This window comes from Tupaia chinensis, unplaced genomic scaffold (genome assembly GCF_000334495.1).
Source record: "Tupaia chinensis unplaced genomic scaffold, TupChi_1.0 Scaffold144991_2, whole genome shotgun sequence".
In the NCBI taxonomy this organism is placed as follows: domain Eukaryota; kingdom Metazoa; phylum Chordata; class Mammalia; order Scandentia; family Tupaiidae; genus Tupaia; species Tupaia belangeri.
This window is the reverse complement of record NW_006204851.1, coordinates 308,697-330,734: the sequence shown is the minus strand read 5'-3', so window position 1 is coordinate 330,734 and position 22,038 is coordinate 308,697. Positions and strand designations below refer to the sequence as shown.

General features: G+C 35.7%; 1 protein-coding gene and 1 non-coding gene across 2 annotated transcripts in view; one reads left to right on the top strand and one right to left on the bottom strand.

The window, feature by feature from the left end:
- Positions 1-22,038, top strand: part of AMMECR1 (AMMECR nuclear protein 1) — a 77,396-nt gene that overhangs the window by 48,856 nt on the left and 6,502 nt on the right. Inside the window, 3 exon segments of the mRNA XM_027767966.1 lie at positions 4,463-4,577; positions 19,633-19,723; positions 21,187-21,283. Of these exon segments, the coding sequence (XP_027623767.1) occupies positions 4,463-4,577; positions 19,633-19,723; positions 21,187-21,283 (303 nt within the window).
- On the bottom strand, positions 11,754-11,897 carry LOC114005958 (U4 spliceosomal RNA). The gene has a single exon (XR_003547744.1). It is a non-coding gene; the product is annotated as a U4 spliceosomal RNA (small nuclear RNA).

Sequence of the window (22,038 nt, the reverse complement as noted above, 5' to 3'; positions counted from 1 at the left end):
TTTTGGGGGGCAATTTTCTCAGTCTTCATGGTGGATTTTTCTAGGCCAACAATTTTCTCATCTATGTCTGCTATTCTATTTTCTGTATGATCTAGTCTTCTTTTAATACTTTCAAGGGATATTTTTTACTTCCTGTATTATAGCCTTCATCTCTAACAGTTCTATTTGATTCTTTTGTGAAGTGTGTAATTCCTCTTTAGATCTTGGAAGAATTTCCTCACCTCCTGGAACTCGTCAGTTTCTTTCTCCTTTTTCTTCTGCAGTTCATTGTCTCTTTTCTCTTTCATCTCTGTTAGCTTTGCCATTATGAATGTTCTAAATTCTTTATCAGACATTTCCATAATTTCCATTGAACTGTCTATGGATGAAGAGGAGTTATTCTTTTCCCTTGGAGGAGAGGTATTTTCTTGCTTTCCCATATTTCTTGTGGTCCTGCGGTGATTTCTAGTCATCTGATGGTGTGTTTTTTCCTAGTTCTTGAAGTTCAATCTGAACGTTCAGGAGCAAGCAGAAAGAGGTGATCTGGAATCCCTTTGCCGTTCTGTTGTGATTGCTTTGTGCAGCAGATTCAGTAGATATTGAGGAATATGTTTTTGCCATAGGGTGGGCGCCACCACGCCCACCCTAATATTGAGGGCACCATAATATTGAGGAATATGTTAACCCTAATAGTATTTGGATGTTTAGCTACAGTGCCCTTAGATCCATCTAGAAACACAGTAAATGGATAGTGAGGAGCAGAGAGATGAGAAAAAAGAAAACGAAAACAAGAGAGAGAAACAACAATAAAGAAACAGAAAAAAAAGGGAAAAAATATTATCATTATTGTGTTTCTTTAAAAAAAGAAAAAAGCACAAAATAGAAAACTGCGTGGTGCGCAAGCACTAGTTCACAGGAGCCATGAAGAATCTTCTCCTGAAGGCCTGCCTCTTGCCTCTTCTGCCTGGGTGAGAGGAGTAGAGGGGATTATTAACAAGACAAAAGGCAGAGTTGAGAGCAAGAGAAAACTTTACCTTTAAAAAAATTTTAAAAAGGAAAAATTACCAAAAAATGAGAAGACAGAAGCAGGGAGACACAGAGACAGAGATAGAGGGCTAGAGGAGCTCCCTACCACTCTAACTTGTTTGCTGGAGGCTGAATTATCAGTGGGAAATCTTCATTTCTCTTTTACCCTGAAATCACTACTTCGCAGGAGCCATGAGGAATCTGAAAGTATCTTTTTAAAATTTTATTCTCTGGGGAAAATAAAAGAAGCCATAACATAGGAAATTTATGTTGTTAAATTAAAAAATAGTGAAATTTTATTTTCATGGTATGAGTTGCTATGGATTTCTTGATTTTTTTTTTTTTTGTTAATTTTGGCTGCTTGAATGGGAAAACATTTATACTGTATAAATTCAGATTGAGTACCTTTAATCTGAACATCAAAAATGCACCAAAATCTGAAACTTTTTGAGCTCTGACATCACACCATGAGTGGAAAATTCCACACCTGACCTCATGTGATGAGTCACAGTCAAAATGGAGGCACATAACACATAGTTTATTCAGTATCCCCAAGGGGAAGAAGACCTTCCCCAGACCCCTTCAACTGTGATAATGACACTTTTGTTTCTAATGGCGCATTATATACAAACTTTGTTTCTTGCACAAAAATTTATACACACACACACACGTGTGTGTGTGTGTGTGTGTGTATATATATATATAGTATAAAATAATCTTCAGGCTATGTGTGTAAGATGTATATAAAACATAAATAATGCCACTCCTAGGTATCTACCCAAAGGACCAGAGAATGCTCAGTTGGAAAAGTGCTTGCACGACTATATTTATTGCAGCCTTATTCATGATTGCTAAGGCATAGAACCAACCCATATGTCCACAAACAGATGAATGGATTGAAAAAATGTGGCACATATACTCCATGGAATACTAATCAGCCATTAAAAACAACTAGGCCCTGGAATTTGATAGAAAGTAGATGAACATGGAAGATTTATTACTGAGCGAAGCAAATCAGGCTATGAAACAGAGACATTGTATGTCTCCACTTAACATATACCAACTGTCTACACTCTGTGGTAGAGACTGAAAGATGGGGGGACATAAAAGCATTGAAAATTGTTATGGACACTGGGGACAAAGTGGAGGGAGAGTGGGAGAGGGGAAGAGTGCAGGAAGGGAAATTTGGGAAAAAGTGGAGAATTAAGACATTTGTGGGACACAGATACAGTTTGTTGCCTGTTGATGTCATGTACAGTATTCTCAACTCATCTGGCATGTGACATGTTTCATGTTGGGTAAAATTTCTTTACAATCTAAATGATGTAGTGCAATTGAATGTATAAATAATATTTTTAAAATGTAAACCTAATACTTAAAGATTTATAATAAAAATAAGAAGTTAAAAAAAATGAATTTCATGTTTAGTTGGGGGCCCTATCTTCAAAATACCTTATTACATATACTCAAATATTCCAAAAATCAGAAACTTCTGAAATTTGAAACATTCCCAAGCATTTTGGATTATGGATACTCAGTGTGTATATAAAAACTCTTTCTTTTTATTTTTTATTCTTCCTTTTTTTAGTGCTAGAGGGTTTGTGCATGTGCATGAGAAAGAGAGAGAGAGAGAGAAAATGTTCACCACCTCCTGGGGTTTGGGCATGCTATAATCCTTTCTCTTCCAATTTTCCATCCCATCAGGATCTTGGGCACATGCCAGGTATGTTCTTCAAGCTGATGGGCCTGGATCATGAACCTTGGTCAGCCATGTGCGATTTGGCTTCTTCCACTGTGCCTTTTCATGTGCTATGAGGTTGTCTCTCTATATCTTCTTAAGAGCTCACATTAATTCCATTTTCCATGAACTTTTTAAAATACATGTGGATAGCAGTCTTGAGTGAGCATGCAAATGCATTGAAAATACAAACACAATGAATTTCAGAATGCAAAAGAAGAAATAGAAAAATCAAAATAGGAAAATTTGGGACCAACCAGATGGGGTGGCAGTTTCATCACTGGAGTCTCCCATAGTTGACTGTGGTTCATGTCCTGGACCTGACAGCTTAAAACTCACACCAGGCACATGGGTGTGCATTCCCAAAATCCGAGAGGGGAATGGAATAGAAATGATTATGTAGTGGCTATCCTCCCTGGTGGATGATTTCTCACTTTGTGTCTCTCTGGTGAGTACATGTGCCTTATAGCAAAAATCTTTCTTTAAAAAGAAAAAAAAAGAAAGAAAGAAAAGAAAATAGGAAAATTCAGCAATCAGAAAGTCACAGGAAAAGGAATTATTTCCAGAGGCCATGGAACATTGTTATGACCCAAGCAGTTTGCAGGGTCTAAGTTTGTAACCCCTAAGGATTAGGGTCTAAGTTTGTAATCTCTAAGAATTTATTTGTGAAAACATTTTCCAGGCCTGCCTGCTTGCTATTTAGGACATCTGAAGATGAATGGTGTGAATGCCAGTAGTGCCATTAAAATAGTGAGCAATCAGAGGTGTATTTGTTTTTCTTAATCAGGAAGTGGTTTCTTTTTAAAAGTACAAGGAACATACAGTGCCTGTGTGTGTGTGTGTGTGTGTGTGTGTGTGTGTGTGTGTGTGTGTGTGTGTTTTCTGTCCATTCTGTTGCAGGAAGAATTATGATCTTTCAACCTTTTTGTCCATTACAATGGGTTTTTTCCTAGTTTGGCCCTGTAATATACTACACTTGATTATAGGACCCAATCAGTGTTGACGTACTCAGAAGTCCACAATGTGATTAATGGTCTCCTAATCATACTTTTATTTCCTAGATTAGCCTTATTTCCTGCAGTTTCACAATTTTTGAGTCATATCTTGAATTATCATTTATAGGGGACCTGAAATCCTTGTGAGTATTTTTAGTCTGTAATTTGCATGATTATTTTCATTTTCTTTTGATTTTTTCTTTTTTGGCTTGAAGAAAATGAATTTTGATCTTTCTTTGAACTATTAGAATGCTATTCTATGGTAAGTGACTATCTTAGTATAAGCTTTTTAAAATAACATGACTCCATAAAGATTATAAATATAATTTTCCTTTTACCTCCTCCAGCACTAGACCCAGAAGTCTTCCCACAGGTTTCCAATAGTCTGGTTCTTATTCTCCTCAAAAATAAAATAGAACATTCTCAGATGCTATAAGTAATAGGGAAAAAAGATACTAAGAAATGGCTAAACAAGAAACATAATTGATTATTCATTCTTTACAAGTGAAATGGTCAAATGATTGACTAGCAAATAGTCTGTTAAATAAAAGAAATGACATCTAAAATCTTTAGGCAATTTGAATACATTTGAAAGTTACTGGCACCTATTAACACATTACTGATTCTTCTTTAATCTCTTTCCTTTTTCAAATGGTTGTCTGTGTCTGAAATTAGAAACTTTCATATCCAGTGATTCCCTTAATATTTGCTTTGTTTTCAACAGTGCCCTTAAAGATAGCCGTTTTCCCCCAATGACAAGGGATGAGCTGCCACGGCTTTTCTGCTCAGTGTCTCTGCTCACTAACTTTGAAGATGTCTGTGATTACTTGGACTGGGAGGTAATACTATGGAAACATTTTAAAGAAAAATGAAGGTAACTCTTGAGTAGATGTTAAATATTAAACCCAAAGACTAACTCTTTCAACCCATTCTCTATTGTCATGGAGGTTGAGAATAAAACAGATAAGTAAACTTCAAAGTGAGAGTAATGGGTAAAGGAGTTTTATTAAGGGCACAGTGCCATATGTTTTTATAATCTCTAAACTGAATTTGATCTTCATTTTTATCATACTACCTCACCAGAGTGCCTCATAAATTCTGTTAGTAAGTATTAAGACGGACTGACTGGAATTTATTTCTCTTATTACCATCCACTACACTAAACAATTAGGTGCTCAGAGGATACAGCTCAGAAATAAGAAGCAAGAGTGAGTTATAATAATACACCAGTTAAGGAAATCAGCATGTGATAATAATAGGGTATTAGTTTATTGGAGTTACATAATGCTAATTTCATTCTTTGCTACCTTAATTTATGTATTTACATACACTAACAAATAAGATTATATCTAGAGTATCTCTGCATTGCCATTATCAGAGTTGCCTATATTGATCATATTTTATTTTTCTTTAGTACATGGGGTTGGCTTGTTAATGAAGTTTAAAAGTTCTCACCATGATTTACTTTGGTAATGGAGACAGTTAACTATAGATCTATGAAAGTTTAGACACAAACATAACCCATATTACTAAATGCCTGCTATATTTCAGATACTGTAGGACATGTACAAAAGTGGTCAGATTTGATCCCTGCCATAAAGCATCTTAATGTCTAGTAGCAGAAAGAAAATGTATGTATAAAGTAGGAAGAAATAGTTGCTGTGAGAATGAAACAATGGGAATTTAGTGATATACATAACATTCTGTCTTACATGCACATGCATAGGTGGTATTACTATATTGTTATGATATAACACGTTTTAATTCTATTGCTGTTTTAGAAGGACCATCCCCCATGAGATATTCTCCCTTGTGAACAGATTACTGATTGGATTTGAATTTTATTTTTGGCTTTGCCCTGATTCCTTGTGACTCTTTGGACAATTTACTGTGATTCAGTTTTTTAATATACAGAATAAGACATTTATAAAGTTTTTAATCTTCATTTGAAAAAAGTCCATATAATATAAATTATTGTTGTTTTGCTGAAGCTATTTACAGAATTTTATTTTTTTTTGAAGAGGAGAATGAAAGAGTTCCTTCTGGGGTTTTGTGGTAGAGTATATTGAAGCATTATCAGATTATAAAAGCATCTTAGGGTTTTTGTAAAGGAAGAAATAAAATAGATAGTGCTGATCCTAAAAGGTAGAATGTATAAAATACTTTGTAGAATTAAAATTTCCTACTTTATTGTTTTCTGAAACCTTGTCGATCCTGTTTGATTTTTATTAAATTGAAGCCTAACAATATTTTGGAGATATTCCCAGTACTATTCTTTTAAATAGTCCCAATCATGTCCTTTACTTACTAACACATATTAATGTAAGGATGCTTCCTTTATTGTTTTAAGGCTGCTGATTTTCGGATTGGAGGTTGCTGGGTGTGTGTGTGTGGGGGGGATAATAATAGAGGGGAAAAGCCTTAGATCTAGAGGATGACTGAGCTACATAAACATTGGTACCTTACTCATATCCACTCAGTTGAAAGTACAGTTCTGGCATGAATACATGCAATCTCTGTGTGTGTATCTTATACACCAATGCATATCACACAAATTTGTGTGCATGTATTTGAGGTAATGAAAATGGAAAAACCCAACAGTTATTTAAATATGTATGGTAAGCACCAAGTATATACTATCATTTTCTTTATCCCACTTCAAGCACTGTCTACAGCTAAAATCAACCTTGACATTATATTCATGAGATATATCAGTTTTCTGTCAGGAGGATAGGAAACAAAGCACTTAAGAATTACCACTGCATACTCTTTCAGGGTGTATTTGTCCTCTGGTCACCACCCTCTAGTGTGAATTTACTAGAGTATTCTATATTACTTCTGTTTGGTATTGCGTATTTAATACATTCCTTAGGGCTTAAATATTGGTGTCTGTTTACTGATGCTTTCCTGTTGAAGCAAAAAAAAATGCACACAAATGTTTTTGTTCTTTTAATATGTAAGTATATGAAAGTAAACTATGTACTGCTAAAATGGCTATGGTAAGAGGAAAAGACTGTCTTTTTCAGTTTATCATTGTTTCAAGTATTCGGTGTAAGAGAGATTTGTTGCCAAAGAATAAGGGGGAGAATTACATTTTTAAGTGCAAGAATGCTATTTGGTCTTTTTTTATTTTTTTCTTTTTTGGAGAAAGTTTTGCTGTAAGGCGCATGTGCTCGCCAGAAAGACAGAGAGACAGAGAGACAGAAAGCAAGAAATCACACCTCCAAGGGGGAATGGCCACACTGCAATCCCTTCTTCCATTCTCCTCTCGGGATCTTGGGCACACACGCACACGCACCCGGCGTGAGTTTGAGCCTCCGGGTCCAGGACTCAAACCGCGGTCAACTGCATGGGAGTCCAGCAACATAGCCATTATGCTAACTGCTGGTCCCCGATTTTGTCTTTAAAGTACCATAGTCAATGATTGAAAATGGAATGGTCTTATTGTAGAGCTGATATCCTAAGGCTTATCATTAGTAATTCTATAAAAAAGCATTGCTACTTTAAACATAGAATGCCAAAGTAGAATTATAGGCATTTAATGAAAGTATATGTGATATAATTCCAGTCCTCAGTATATACCCAGAATAATTGAAACAAAATTTTGTATATGAATGTTCATAGCAGCATTATTTACAATAGCCAGAAAGTAGAAACAATCCAAACCCAAACATTTATCAACAGATGAATGGAATAAACAGAATATAATATATCCATACACTTGAATATTATTCAGCAATAAAATTGAAATACTGATTCATATTCAAGAAGAATGAACCTTGAAAACCTTATGCTAAGTGAAAGAAGCCCAACTCAAAAGACCACATTCTGTATGTTTTCATTTATATGAAATACCCATGATGGACAAATCCATAGAGATAGAAAGCAGATTAGTAGCTGTCAGGGGTTGGGCCAGGAAGGGTGAATGGGAAATGACTGCTTGATGGGTACAGGGTTTCCATTTGAAGTGATGAAAGGTTCTGGAACTGGATAGTGGTGATGGTTGCGTAATACTGCATTTAATTCCACTGAATTGTATATTTTAAAATGCTCAACTTTATATGTATTTTATCATAATAAAACTGGAAAATAATTTTTATTCACATACACCAACTGTCCTTAATAGTAATTTTAATTTATTAAAGAAGAAACAATTAATAAAAAATATAAAGAAAGAAATGCAAGTAAATTATAATTACACTCTGAGATAACTACTGTTAACAGTTTGGAATATTTCTTTCCATTCTTTATCTGTGTCTTTGTAATAACAAATAGGCATATTTGGTTAGTAACTGAGGTCATGTTGAATATATAGTCACTAAGATTATAGGGAGGTCTCTGCTTATGATATTTGCTTACATGTAAGTTAATTATATTATGAATTACTTTTTTGAAAAGCCAGCCTATATTATGAAAGTATATGCTTCACTTGGAGAAATTTTATATTACACATAGATACAACTTTTCTTCTAACAATGAAACATACTCCATGCCAGGAATATCTAATTTTATGATATCCTGAAATATAAAATTCTGTATATATTTATGCAAGGAGATTTTAATAGAGCATTTTAAAGTACAATGAGGATAATGAGTATGTTTTATATAAGCAAAAGCACCTAATAAAGGCTTTTGTAGTGGAAGTACAGGTTGAAAGTTGACCTCCACTGGTGAAGTGTGTTACTACAGTAGAATTAAAGGAATGAAAATGCCTAGATCAAAACAGGAAGTGGACAAAGTCTAGAAGTCCCAAAGTGTGGAAGTAGGTAACTCCACTAACAAGAGAGATCCCTGTGGTCATGAGAATGAGGAACATGACCAGTGGTAATAGCAACCTAATTTGCTGATGGTCAGGAAACAAACAAACTGCCATAGGGCTGGTTGTCATTTTACTATCTTTTTCAAATCCAAAGGTTTAACTCCATTTATTTGGGAATTCTCTTTTAGTAACATGGCCTCTGATTTTATAGTTAGTAGAAAGGTGGGATGTAATTCAGACCTTGTTTTAGGGGCTGTTTGATTATGTGAGGACCATTTGACAAATAGTTTCACAAGTGGGTATAATTACAGATGCTCCTTAGCTTAGGATGGGGTTACATTCTTGATAAACCAATTGACAGTCAAAAATATCATAAGTCAGAAATGCATGTAATAACCTGATAAACCCTTTGGAAATTTGAAAATTTTTAAGTGAAACCATCATAAGTCCATATGCCTTTTGACTTACTCCTACTAAAACCCTTGTAGGGCGGGCCCATAGTACAGTGGTTAAGCACTGTGCACAGGGAACCAGATCCCACATGCCTGACCATGGTTTGAATTCTGCTCCCCCGACTCCTCCTGGCGGCTTGAAAACTATAACAGATATGGGTGCTCATGAGCCCCAAATCCTGAAAGGATGCAAAAAATGGAGGGAAAGGATTGTGGATAGTTACACCCCGTTAGGGGGTGCTTTCTTTCTCTCTTTGTCTCCTTCTCTCTCTTGTGTACCCTCTGGCAATTAAAACAAATTTACAAAGTAAAACTCATAAAGTAAAAAAATATGTATATATTAAGTCAAGCCATCATAAATTGTGGCCCATTGGTAATTTCAAGTCAACATTGAATGGACAGAATGATCATGAATGCTTTCATATGCTGTATTTCCCCCAAATAGTAATTATAACATTTAGAGGGAGTGGCTATGGGTAGCTTCTCAAGGAACTTGGGTAGTCATTAAAAATAATAAAACCATCTACAAAAGACTGCAAAGACAAGCTGGAGCAGTGACCCCACCCTTCTGAGAATTGCTGATCATTGCCTCCTTCATCATAGTCTACTTATTGCCCTGGTAGGTACAGGAAGAATGAAGAGTGGATAATTTGAGAAAAATACTCATTAACTGATAAATTGGAATATCTACCTACAAGACTAAAATGGTTCTTAAATGAGGAAAATTGCTCCCCTAGGGAGAAATCTGACATGATATGCCTTATGTTTGAGCATAAAATCTTAACACCATTGTTCCGTGTTCATCAGTTGGCAATAATTTTTTAATTCTGAATGACAGAATGATTGACAGACACGGTGCTTTGGAAAGAAAGAGAAGCTCATGCAGGATGTTGGAGCCCTCCAAAATGACATACAGCCTAGAACTTTTACAGCTCAACTGTTTGGGAACCATGTTTCCTTAAAAAAAAAAACAAACAACCCTGAAGGATATGAAACATGACATTTCAATGTTTGGAATTTGACTTGAGAGGTGATTCTATGTGTGTCATTGCATTCAGGATGATGTAAATGAATAAGCTTTTTGTTTGTGGAAGAACTTGTACAGCAAGTATGCTACCAGTGATTTTTGTGGGAGCTAATGTAGCAATTTGCTGACAGAAGTCAAAATATTTTCTAAACTACAGTCAGGCATCTTTTACTTCTGTGCTTTAGAGAGATTATTTGAAAACTAGAAAAAGAAATACTTTCTGTGTTCTAAAGTAGACCCTTATATCATATTCAGTAGATTAATGACATTTTCACAAACTATAAGTCACTTTTTCCTGTATCTAGCTCCTTGTATCGCTCATATTTCACTTGTCTATAAAGCTATCACTTGGGCAATACATTGTGGTCCTAAGACAGACTGCTCCTTTTTACCACACAACATATATGTGGAATCAACCCATGCCAGGGTCGGGTTAGCTGGCATAATTCTTGTGTGATGCCAACAATCTATCCCTGGACTATAAAGCAAGACCCTAACCCTTAGTCTTGCTCTGTCTCAAAAGTGCTAAAGCATCTGTCATTGAACATGAGCCTTATGGACTCCAGTTATTCAGAGAATTGTACTTCACTTTAAAAGCCAACTCCAAAACATACCTCTTAGAGTGATCACAGTTCCATTTCTAACATGTTTGGTTGCAGTTAATAATAGGGTATTTTGTAGCAACCTTCATGAGATGAATAAATTATCCCATACATTTTAGAAGTTAATGTTCTTTTACCCTCACTCTTCCCTTTAAGGTTTACATTTTTCTTAAGCTCCTCTTAATATACCACTGAAAACAGAGTTTCCATTCATACACAGATGGTTAGCATGACTCACAAAGTCACTAAGTAAAATGACTTCTGTTGTATATGTTCTGTTTCCCCCTTGGTTATTTTTTCCCAACTTTGATATATACCGTGTTTTGCCTCTCTTCTAACTTAAGATTACTGTCTTTAAAAATAACTGTCTGGGCTTCATATATCTAGGAAATGCTTTTCACAGTATTTTCTCAGGAACTTAGAGATTTTTGTATAAGATGTCACTATTATTACAATAATTTAGTCTTTGTCTTGATGCTCTACTTTAAATGTTTTTTCAAGTGCTGTAGAGCATTGGGAAAGGAATGCTTCACTCTTCCTGGCCATCTAGGAAGAATTTGCTGTGCATCAACAAGTCAATGTATAAGAAGCCTAGTGGAGAAGCAAGCCATACAAAGTAACTTCTTAGAAGGTGATTTAATGCATAAAAATTTTTATAGCTATTGATACCTTTAGTGAAATGGGCTGCATAGTCCATTTTCAGACCTCCTCCAGTTGCTTCCTGCTTTCTTCCCACTGTGTTGTTGGATGGGAGGAAGTTTTCTGCATCTTCCCCAATAATCTGCACTCTTTTTCCCTGCCCCTTCCCTAGCAGTACCATTATAGTCTATTCATTCATGTACGGTTTGCGCACGCACGCACAAATATGTGTGTGTGTGTGTGTGTGTGTGTGTGTGTGTGTGTGTTTAATAAAAAAGAGTGCTGACTTTTGAAAAATGAGGAGGCTTGGGTTCTGTTCCTGATAATCACTGCCCAGCTCTGACCTTTCTGGACCTCAGTTTCTTCACCAGGAAGATGAAAAAGTTGGACTAGGTAATACTTAAGGTCCCTTTGGACTCTGATAGAATGTGGTCTGTGGCTGACTCTGTTTTTAAAAATGGCTCCTGTTACATTTGACATAGAGGGAATGAATCACCACTAGTCATTTAGAAGTCCTAAGAAGTGTCTTAATTTTTTAAAATATACTTTTACTGTCAAAAATTGCCAATGCTGACTATATTGCAAGTCATCATGGCAGGGTATTGGGAAAAGTTTTCAATTAGCAATAACCACACTTCGTATAAACTTCATTGGCTACAATACTCCCACTGTGCAGTAGTTTCTTAATTTTTAAAATGGCCATATCAGCTTAAAAATAAGTAACAAGTGAAAAATAGTTCAATTTTAAAAATTGTACATTCTACGGGGCCGGCAAGTGGCGTGGTGGTTAAGGGCGCTGGACTCCCACATGGCCAACTGTGGTTCAAGTCTTGGACCTGGTGGCCTGCTTTCTCACTTCCTCTCTCTCTATCACTCTGTCCCTCTCTTGTAAAATTAAAATAAATAAATAAATAAAGTTATTTTTTTAAAAAAGGAAGTAATCACCAAAAAAAAAATTGTACATTCTAGATTTCTTTTTCACAACAGAATTCTGTTTAGGAGGACAAATACTCTATTTTAAGCCATTAATGCCTCTTTTATTACTGTATCAAAACCCTGTTTTAAGTCAACATTATATATTTAAGTCTAAATTATGCAGTTCCATTGGAGAGTGATTATTCACTTTACAGAATAGATATTTTACTTTGCAGAAGGGCTCACTATAGGTTTTATTTTTTTATTGTCTTCCACATGACTTTAAGATTAATTCATTTACATAAATTCAGCCCACATGTAACAATTTTTTAGGAACAAATCTCAGCCATATTGAGTCAGATACTCAATGTGCAGTTCTAACTTGAATATAGTTTTCCTCAGTTTCTTATCAGGCAAACTACATTAGTTCATGTTGGGTATGTTTGCCAAGAGGTGATTCTCCCTTCCCTCCAGGCCTTTGAAAAGTAAAGTAAGTCACGTCTCTAGTTTTAGAAAAAAATTTATAGCATTAGTTTTCTTACCTGTAAATTCACTCTTTCTTAACAGAAGAGTGCATGCCAACAAAGCAAATCAGTTATGGAACCGTATACCACAACAGTTAAAAACAGGATGTTGCCAATTAAATATATATGCAAATAAACTAGAATGAAAGTCGAAGGTGTACAACATAAGGTAATGTTCTTTGTTGAAGATGATGAATATGGTAATACCCTTGATTTGATTATCATACACTGTATACATGCTTTGTAAAACATACTGCACCCCACAAATATGTACAACAAATAATGTAAATAACATTTTTAAAAAGACTACCACCATAGCCAAAAAATAAAAATAAAAATCACTGTTCCTCCTCTTAAAAAAAATTATAGGAATGCATTTTTTCTAAGTTTTGATGAAAAGCAAGCTTTTTATTTAAAGGTCACCTGTGTTGCCTGAACTTTCCTTGGGAAGCTTCAGGATGTTCAATTTTTCTGGAATGCTCATTATAATTAATCATTTCAGAGAATTGGTTTTTTTCCTTAATTGCACTCTGAGCTGTCACTTGTTCCCTGCAAAACCGTAGAATAAGAACATTTCCTTTCATCACAAATGATATATAAACATGTTTGGCTTCATAGCTTTTCAGTACACCTCTTCATTAGCCATGCTTTACATAAAATTTTACTAATTCTTTAAAAGTTCATGAGGGTGATTATTAAATAGTTCAGGTATTTTAGAAATGTGTGTCAGCTACTAGTTAACATAAATGTTATCAGATTGTTCGGTGGCCTTTGTGAAATAAATTGGCAGGCTTGTGTTTCTGATAGACAGATCTCTAAGTCTCCTACATGAATCAAAATTGGCACTAATTGGTCCTTTGGTAAGCTCTGCAAAGCTAAGAATTGGTCCATGGAGACTGAACTAATTTTTAAGCTAAAGGTGACTAATTTGTAGGGATTTTAAAGAAAATCAACACATATGTATTTTGGTCAAGAGGACCTTTGCAGTTTTCACACAATAACAACAGAAAAAAAACTAAAGAAAACTTCAGGTGATGATGAAGCAGAGTTTTTGTAGTTGAATATGTTAAAAGGTTCAAGGGATGACTTTGCAATCAATTATCCCTTTTGATTTATATTCCTAGTATTTCCCTTCTAAAAGCTTCTCAAAGGATATTTGAAAGCAAGGACAGCTACAGGAACTGGTTAGATAGTAGATAAAAGCAGCCTAAAATATAGTCCTTGGTTATATCTCAGTTCAGGAGGAAAATACTTTTTAAGTCATTAAGGTAAGCATTATCACTAGGATTACAAATCATCCTTATTATTTTCTTGTAATACAAGTGTACTAATTTTATAAACAGAAAGAAAGTAACTAATATTTATAGTTTTTTTAAGGTTTACAAAAGTGAAAATTACTGAGCAAAACAAAAAAAACTGAATTGCAACAACACTTTTTAAAATCTACAATTTGGCTAGATTCTAAAGGGATTATGTTAATTAGGTGGGCACCTCTAGAACTTTAGGCTTGCTTCTCACATTGGTGGGTCAATCAAAATGATACAGTTTCAACTATAAGAATTTGATAGGCAGATCTAGATCACATACAGTATAAATTATTTTCTGGTAGTATCAGATTTGGAGGATGTAGTTCATTAGTATCTATACAAATTATTATCAACCTCTGTGATTAAAATCTTAATTTTACTTGCCTAAAGAAGAATTATTCAAGAGGATTATTTGAAGTCTTTTCATCCTTTGTATTGAATTTGATTTCATTGAGAAAGAGGAAGTCACTGTTTTCAGAAGGCTGACTTGGGGTGGAGCAAGGGTGGGGGTGACCAATGGGTGCAAGAGTGGAAAGTGATGTGCAGTGGATTTTGTGCTTTTAAGTGAAAGGGCACACATTGAAATCTTTTCCCTCCTAAGAACATAAGAAATGTCAGATTCTGGATCAGACCCATGGACTGTCCATGTCAGTGTGTTTCTGTCTGTGGTACCCAGGGCTGTTTTGTAAGAGCGCATGTGTGTCTTCTGTGATGCCTCTAAAGGTTGAGGCAGCGGGTGGAGAGGTGGTGCCAAACATCCTGAGCTCCTCTCATTAGAAACAGTCCTTTCATTCAGTTCAGTGGGACTGGCATACTGAGGCTGGCAGGTCACTCTTATGTGGATGGCCAGGAACTGGCTGCTTTGTTAATTGCAAAGCAGATTTTGCCAAATTATTTCATCTAAAAAGACACGTCAAACGACTTTTGATTCTTTGACCTGGTATTTTTTTTATGTTATTTGGGATGAACTCACTGAAGATGAATGGAGTAAGGCATGGGCATATTGTTATAGGGAAACCCAGCATGTGGTTCTGAAAAGGGGGAAGAGTGGAATGGACTGTGGCATTTGCTAGGACAGGGTGGCATCTGAGGAACTGCATTAGTTCTGTTGGCCAGGATACGATTAGTGAAGATGTGGCTTTGAGGACCATGGAGGTTAATTGTGGACCCAAATGGTCAAAGGTTTTCATAGCATCAACTTAATTTTAGAGTTCATGTTATACTCATTTATGCTTTTAGCCAGGTGACTTATTTATGTTTCAGCATATTGAGATTGTTGGTTTATAGATTACGTTCACAAGTAAAAGTGAAACCTTTTGTAGTGCTGCTACTAAATTACGAGCCTAACACTTGCCATGTAGACAGACTAGGGGATATTAAGCTTTGACTATGCAATTGTGAGGAACATAATATGAACTATGTATTGTGACAGGGTGGGAGAAGGCACTTTTAAAAATGTTCTTGTGTTGAGGATCACTGCATTAGAGGATAATAGTTTTAAATGAAGGCACATTTCTAACAAGGGACCAGATAACGAGGATAGATGAAATCTGCAGACAGTCTCGAAGCTTCATTTTAGCCACTGTTTATCATTTCTCCTCCTACCAAGCCTTTTACTATGAGGCAAAAACTGATTAATTATACATAAATATATCTCTTCTCTCTGTGTCCACATGCTCTGTGATGGAGGAGTGGACGAGAGGAAGGATGGGGCTGAGGACAAGTGCAGTTGGGAATGCATAATCCCCAAACTGGATAATCAAGCCCAGAATAATCAAGATATATTTAGGGTCTTAACATTAATCTTGATATTTAATCATTCTGAACAATGTTAAAAAACAAAAGATTGTATAATAGCAGTAATAAAAATCACTTGCTACGGAATGTTTCAGAGTAAATATGGCTTTCTTTTTAGCATGAAATAGGAATCTGTTGAATTGGTCTTAATGTTCTCTCAGCATACACAGATATAGCTCTGTTTAATTCCATATCCTCTTATCTTATAAGTCCAACATTTAATTTACTACCATTTGAATTGATTTATAGCTTTGCTTAGCAAAAGTACAGTCTTGATTAAAAGAATATTATCACAGCTGATGGACCTGGAAAGCATAGTTTTTTTTTGTTTGTTTTTTTCCTCAGACCTCCTAATAGTTTTGAAAATGACCTGCAGATTCCCATGAAACTAGATTTACAAGTCTCTAGTTTTTGCATACCTGGTTGTACTTTGGACAGTGGTAAGATTAGTTAGGGATATGTTTGATGACATGATTTTCCCCTGTGCTCTTTCCTTATCTATCCTCAAGTAGAAGGTTACCGTAGTCCAGTTTTAGAGCAGGCCTGCTTCAGGGAATCCCAGTCCCCCAGCTAGCTGATCTCTTACCTAAGTGATAGCTATAGCCATAGCCTTTGTCACTTGGGATTCTCCAATCTGCGTATGGGAGAACTCGATAATTTTGCCTAAGGGTTAAATTTTAGAGTTCCAACTGTGACAGATGCCTCCCTGAAACAATATGGAATTACTTTTGGTGCTCATTTCAGTGGAGATGACTTCATTTGCAAAGCCAGTGATTTCCACAGGTTGGCCAGAATCGGTCATTCTCCATAGCAGGCCATTTGTCTCTGTCCTGCTTTGTGCAGTGTGACTATTTCGTGGCATCTGTGGTTCTAGGAGTAAAGAAAATGCTTTGGCTCAATAGGTAACAAAAAGCTCTTATGCTTTGATTCTGTTAAAAACATTTTTACCATTCTCCTTTTTCTACTAGTTGAAAAAAATGAGTCACTCTGGTGTTGGCTTTATAGCTTTGTTTTGAAAAAAATGAGTCACTCTGGTGTTGGCTTTCTTGCTTTGTGGAGTATATTTTTGACCTATGAAAAAGGTTATTTCCCAAAAAAGGATACACTTTAAAATCACCATACTTACAGTTCAGTTTGCAGGAGCTTTCAATTCTTCAGAATCATAGGAACCAAAAAAAGAATTAAAGTAGCACTAGATCAAAATGAGAGAATTCTGACTTTTTTGTTTCTTACCAAATGTTGTGGTGGGGCCTTCTCAAAATACAAAAGTAAATAAAGCAACCTTACTTGTGAGTCATTTTTATGTAGATCAGCATGTCCTTCAATTTTAGTCATACACACACAAACGCACAAACACATATATACAATCTTCAGAAAGTTCGCGGAAATGCATGTTACGACAAAATAATAGATTTCAAATTTTCACCAAAACTCAATTATATTTTTCCACAAACTTTTTGAAGCCTCTCATATATGTATATACACCGCTTTATTATCATTCACATACCAATTAGTCTTAGCTTTTTTTTTAATTACTAGCCTTTCAAATCACTGACATTGTTATTAAAGAATACAGATGGTACTTCTGTAAATGACAATGTTTCTAAATTACCTCCCACTTATCTAAATCACTTTTTTCTCCAGTATAAAGCCACAGTTTGTCAGCACTAGAATAGTTATTAGAGGTTATATAGTTCAAGTAGAATGAAAATCACCTGGGGAGTTTATTTTTCAAAAATATACTTGCTGAAGCATGAAACCTCCCAAAATTCTGATAAATTTTGCAGCCCCCACATCCACCCCATGCTGGTTAAATATCATCGATTTCGTCTGACACTCTTCGTCTCACAGATAGGGAGACATTCTTCCTCTTACACTTTTGACTAGACACCTTAATAAACACCAACATTCTTTACAATTTTAGCATGACAGAGTTTTGATAAATAGAGTTGAAGACTCAAAAATCAGTTCACTGAATGAAGGAGCATAAATTACTTATGCTGTATACTTTAAAAAACAAATTATGAAGAATCTGATATTGTCAAAGGAAAAAAATTTCCAAGTCACCGATTAGAAAGTCAGTATACAGAAAATGTTATGAATTTGTCATTGTCTCAGTACTGTGTCAGGCACTAGGGAGATTAGTAGGTGTCCTTTATCCTGGTAATTCCTCATAGCTAAACAGTCATATTTCTTCTCAGCTGTCCATGGTCATTTCCCCAGGGTATGGGAGGCCTTATTGTGTTAGTTTTTAAACAGCTGCCTTGGTTGCATTTTTAGCAGAAGGCGATTCATAAGAATACCGATATTAAATAGATAGCAGAAACAAACACAGAGATGTGCTTTAATAACAAACTACTCAGAAGATCTAACAAGCATTAATGGATAGATGGATATATAAAAACCTGGGGAGAGAACCAAAAGGATTTCCCAGAGGATAATGGATAGATGGATAGATAAAAACCTGGGGAAAGAACCAAATGGATTTCCCAGAGGACCCTTTATTTCTTGCAATACTGGAAAATTTCAGGCCAAGGGCAGAAGAAGCAAAAGAGGTTTTCATTGACCCCTTTTCCTCTTTTAGACCTTCACATTCATACAGATGTAAAGCATAAAGGTCTATGACATTACTCACCTGCTCTGAAAGGAAGCCTCTGTCCAGGGTCACGTTCCCTGGTCTCACATCTTCCTTTCAGTGCAGTGGACAACCTGACACTCCGCTTGGAACCATTGGTCTGAGGCAACAACAGATTTGAAACTAAATGGGATTGTTATGCTTTTGAAATTTCATTTTCATTATCAGTGTTTACAAAGAAGTTAAGAACTTTTCATGTTTTTTTTTTAAGCTCTATGAAGTATTCTTTTGATTGTATGTTAGTCAAAGGGCAAGCACATTACTTTTGCATGCCCAAAATCCCAAGGGGAGAATGGAGAAGGGACTGCAGCAGGGCTATCTACCGTGGGGGGTGATTTCTCACTTTTTCTCCCTCTCTGTCTCTCTCTAGTGACCACATGTGCCCTGTAGCAAAAAAAAAAAATGTCCAAAATATTGCCCTCATTTAGAAGAGTACCTTTTTAAGGACATCACCGAAAGTTTCACATATAAAAAAGTTACCATGGTCTCTGAGTTAGTATATAGAGAAACTGCAAAAAGGTTCTGTCTGAAAGTGATCTGAAATGTTTCTTGCTCTTGACTCTGACAGTACTGTGTAAGGACAGTGGCATCAGTGGACAATGAGGGGTTGCCAGTGGTCCACTCAAAGCTATAGTATGGTTTTAGAAATACTATCTTTACTGGACAATGATGTGTAGGATCTGGTTGATTTTATTATTGTTTTTTTTTTTTTTTCTCAGTCCTGTCTGCTTGTCAACATAATAATTCAAGGTTTTAAAGGGACTGGACAGCATGGAAGGGGGTTAGTACCAGAAGTTTGGGAACTTAATCTGAAGTGATGAGTCTACCTGTACAACAGGATGGTTGTTGGCTAGCTCTTTGAAGTCGATTCCTTTTGTCTAGTTCCTGCTAGTGTGAACCACAACTTGGGAATTGAGGGGATGGGGGTGGGAGGGCAAGATTCTTGCCATCAGCTATCTTATCTGACACAGAGCTCCAGAATAGTTGTTCCAGTTGTCCAAATAGACTAGCAGAGCTCAGCGCATGGTGAACATGTACAAATCAGTGTTTTCAGTCTCTGTGACCATGATAATGGCCTTTTAAATCCAAAGTCAGAGCTTTGGAAAGTAAAATCTGATATGCCCTTCTAAAAACAAGGGGAACTGGATGACTGCATTCTCATAAAAGTTCAATTATAACCTTTTCTTTCTGACTCTATGAAGAAGATTGTACTAATAAAACTGCCGATTTCTTTCAGGTGGGTGTACATGGCATTAGAATATAATTCATCAATGAAAAAGGATCAAAACGCACCGCCACCTACCTACCGGAGGTTGCAAAGGAGCAAGGTCATTGTTGTACTTTATTTCATATGAACTGGTGAAGAATTTAAACAAATACACAAATTGAAATGTGATATCTGACCTTGCAGTTATGTCTGATAATTGATCTATGTCAAATTGCCAAAAAAAAAAAGCCCACTTCCATCACTGCCACTGCAATGTCTGTACCAAATCAGTGAATTATGCAGAAGTTGAATCTCTGCACTGAAATTTGACAGTAATGAACACATAAGTGTATCTTATACTTAGAAAAAAAAACAAAGATTTGTGAAAGTTAAATTTTATGGCCAACTATTTTCTACTTATTTAAAGTGTTATTTCCCCATAATCTATTGTGCTATTTCCATGTGGCAATTTAAAAGCCTTCTGTTTGACAGTCAGCCTCCATAGTTCATTGTCCTTGTCAGTATGAAACATTTCATTCTTAGATAGTTGCCAATTTTAAGATAATAAGTTTCCCTTTAAGATTAGGAATATTGAGAATACATGAAGTAGTACTGTTATTTTTTTTCATTTCTTTTATACATTCAATCACATATATAGTAGTAGTGTTTTATATACATGGTCTACACTTCCTATCAACAAACATTTTTCTGTTTTGTAGATACAGCATAGACCTTTATAAACCAACACTAACACAAAATAACTCTTCACTCTGTAGTAGTTTATCCTTTTTAGCCACTGTTAAATTCTAGTTTCCAAATAGTTGGAATGACTATTTCTTTTTTAAAAAATTACATAGCTTTTCTTCTCATCCAAAAGCATTTACAATTTGGTTTTCCATTGTTTGTTCATATAAATGTGAGATGTATAACAACAAAATTTAATGTCATTAAACCCCCATATAAAAATAGCCTTTAAGTCAGTTATCTAAAGATTTGGATTGCTTTAGAAAACATCTTGATTCTGAAGTATCATGGACTACAAAGGTTTACAGAAGAGATTGGGGACCCTCAAGTATCATGTACACTATCCACGTCAGAACCAATAAAAATGCCCTTCACTATTATTGTACACAAATATACTTGATTGATTACAGAAGATAATATTAGGAATAACAATTACCATGGGAGTCCTAAATACTACTGAGTTGGTACAATGACATTTAGCTTTTCCCTCCTTTTACAGGTGCACAGTTAGAGGAGGGTATGATGGATGCGAATTGATACAGAGATATGTCTGAGCAGTGTCTGTCAGCCTCTTAGACTCCTTTACCTTCGAATGTAGTTGAGGCAAAGAAGCCAATGTTGTTTGACATTGCAGATAGCTAGAACTTAAGGTGTGTGGCGATGAACCTGCTTCTGTCCAGGATGAAATCTTAGCTCTCTTGTGTGATTGTTTTTAGGACCAAAGGAGGTGATGGCATTTGGTAACAGTGATAGCTGACCTCCACAGAGTCATTTTGTATTTAACCAAAGGTATTTGCTACATGTGCTTGACTGCTGTTTTATTTGGTTGACTCTCCACAGGCTGGGACCATATTCAAACTATAGACTCCTTACTGAGGAAAGGAGGATACAAAGCTCCGATTACTAATGAATTCAGGAAAACCATAAAACTGACCAGGTACATAAGGCATTTTCTAGTACCAGGCTGACTAGTGCATCTTGATGCATAATGCCTATAACCTTTTGCTTTGATCCCTCTAACTATACCTGCTTCTCTTTTCTGAAACAGAGTGGAGATTGATGGTAGGGTCATACAAGGGTATATACAATGGAACTCTGCCTGGCAATGATGCCTGTAGGATGTACAAGTCCATCCTTCCCATCTTAGCTTTGTGTGATTACTCTGGCTTTGTATGAGGAAGCCCTCTGAGACTGTTATTAGAAGAAGTACCTATATTAGGTGTTGGGTAGCTTTTGACATTGCTTAGCAGAACCCCAGGATTTTGATAAGCAGTCCTCGAATTTGAATTTAACCTTAAAATTTGGCAGTGATAGAAGTCTGCCCTAAAAGCTTGCCCAAAAAACACAATGGAGCTAAACTCAAATGCTAAATACATTTTGACATGGGATAATAAGGATACTTATTTTAAAAGGAAAATATGAAACATTTTAGGGAAATGGCTTGCTGTTTGCACTTTTTTCAATTCCACAAAACCATATCAAATACCTATACTCTAAAAATGTACTCCTCTCAAATCTGAAGTCCTACAATTTTAAAAATGTCTCCATCTTTGTCCTCCCTGAGTTCACATTTGTGGGGAGTAGAAGGACATATACAACAGCAATTATGAAAATAAGGCAGACTATGATGGATGATGTAAGAGGAAGGGAAAGGAATTCCAGAAAGGGATGAAAGAAAACAGAAATTTGGGA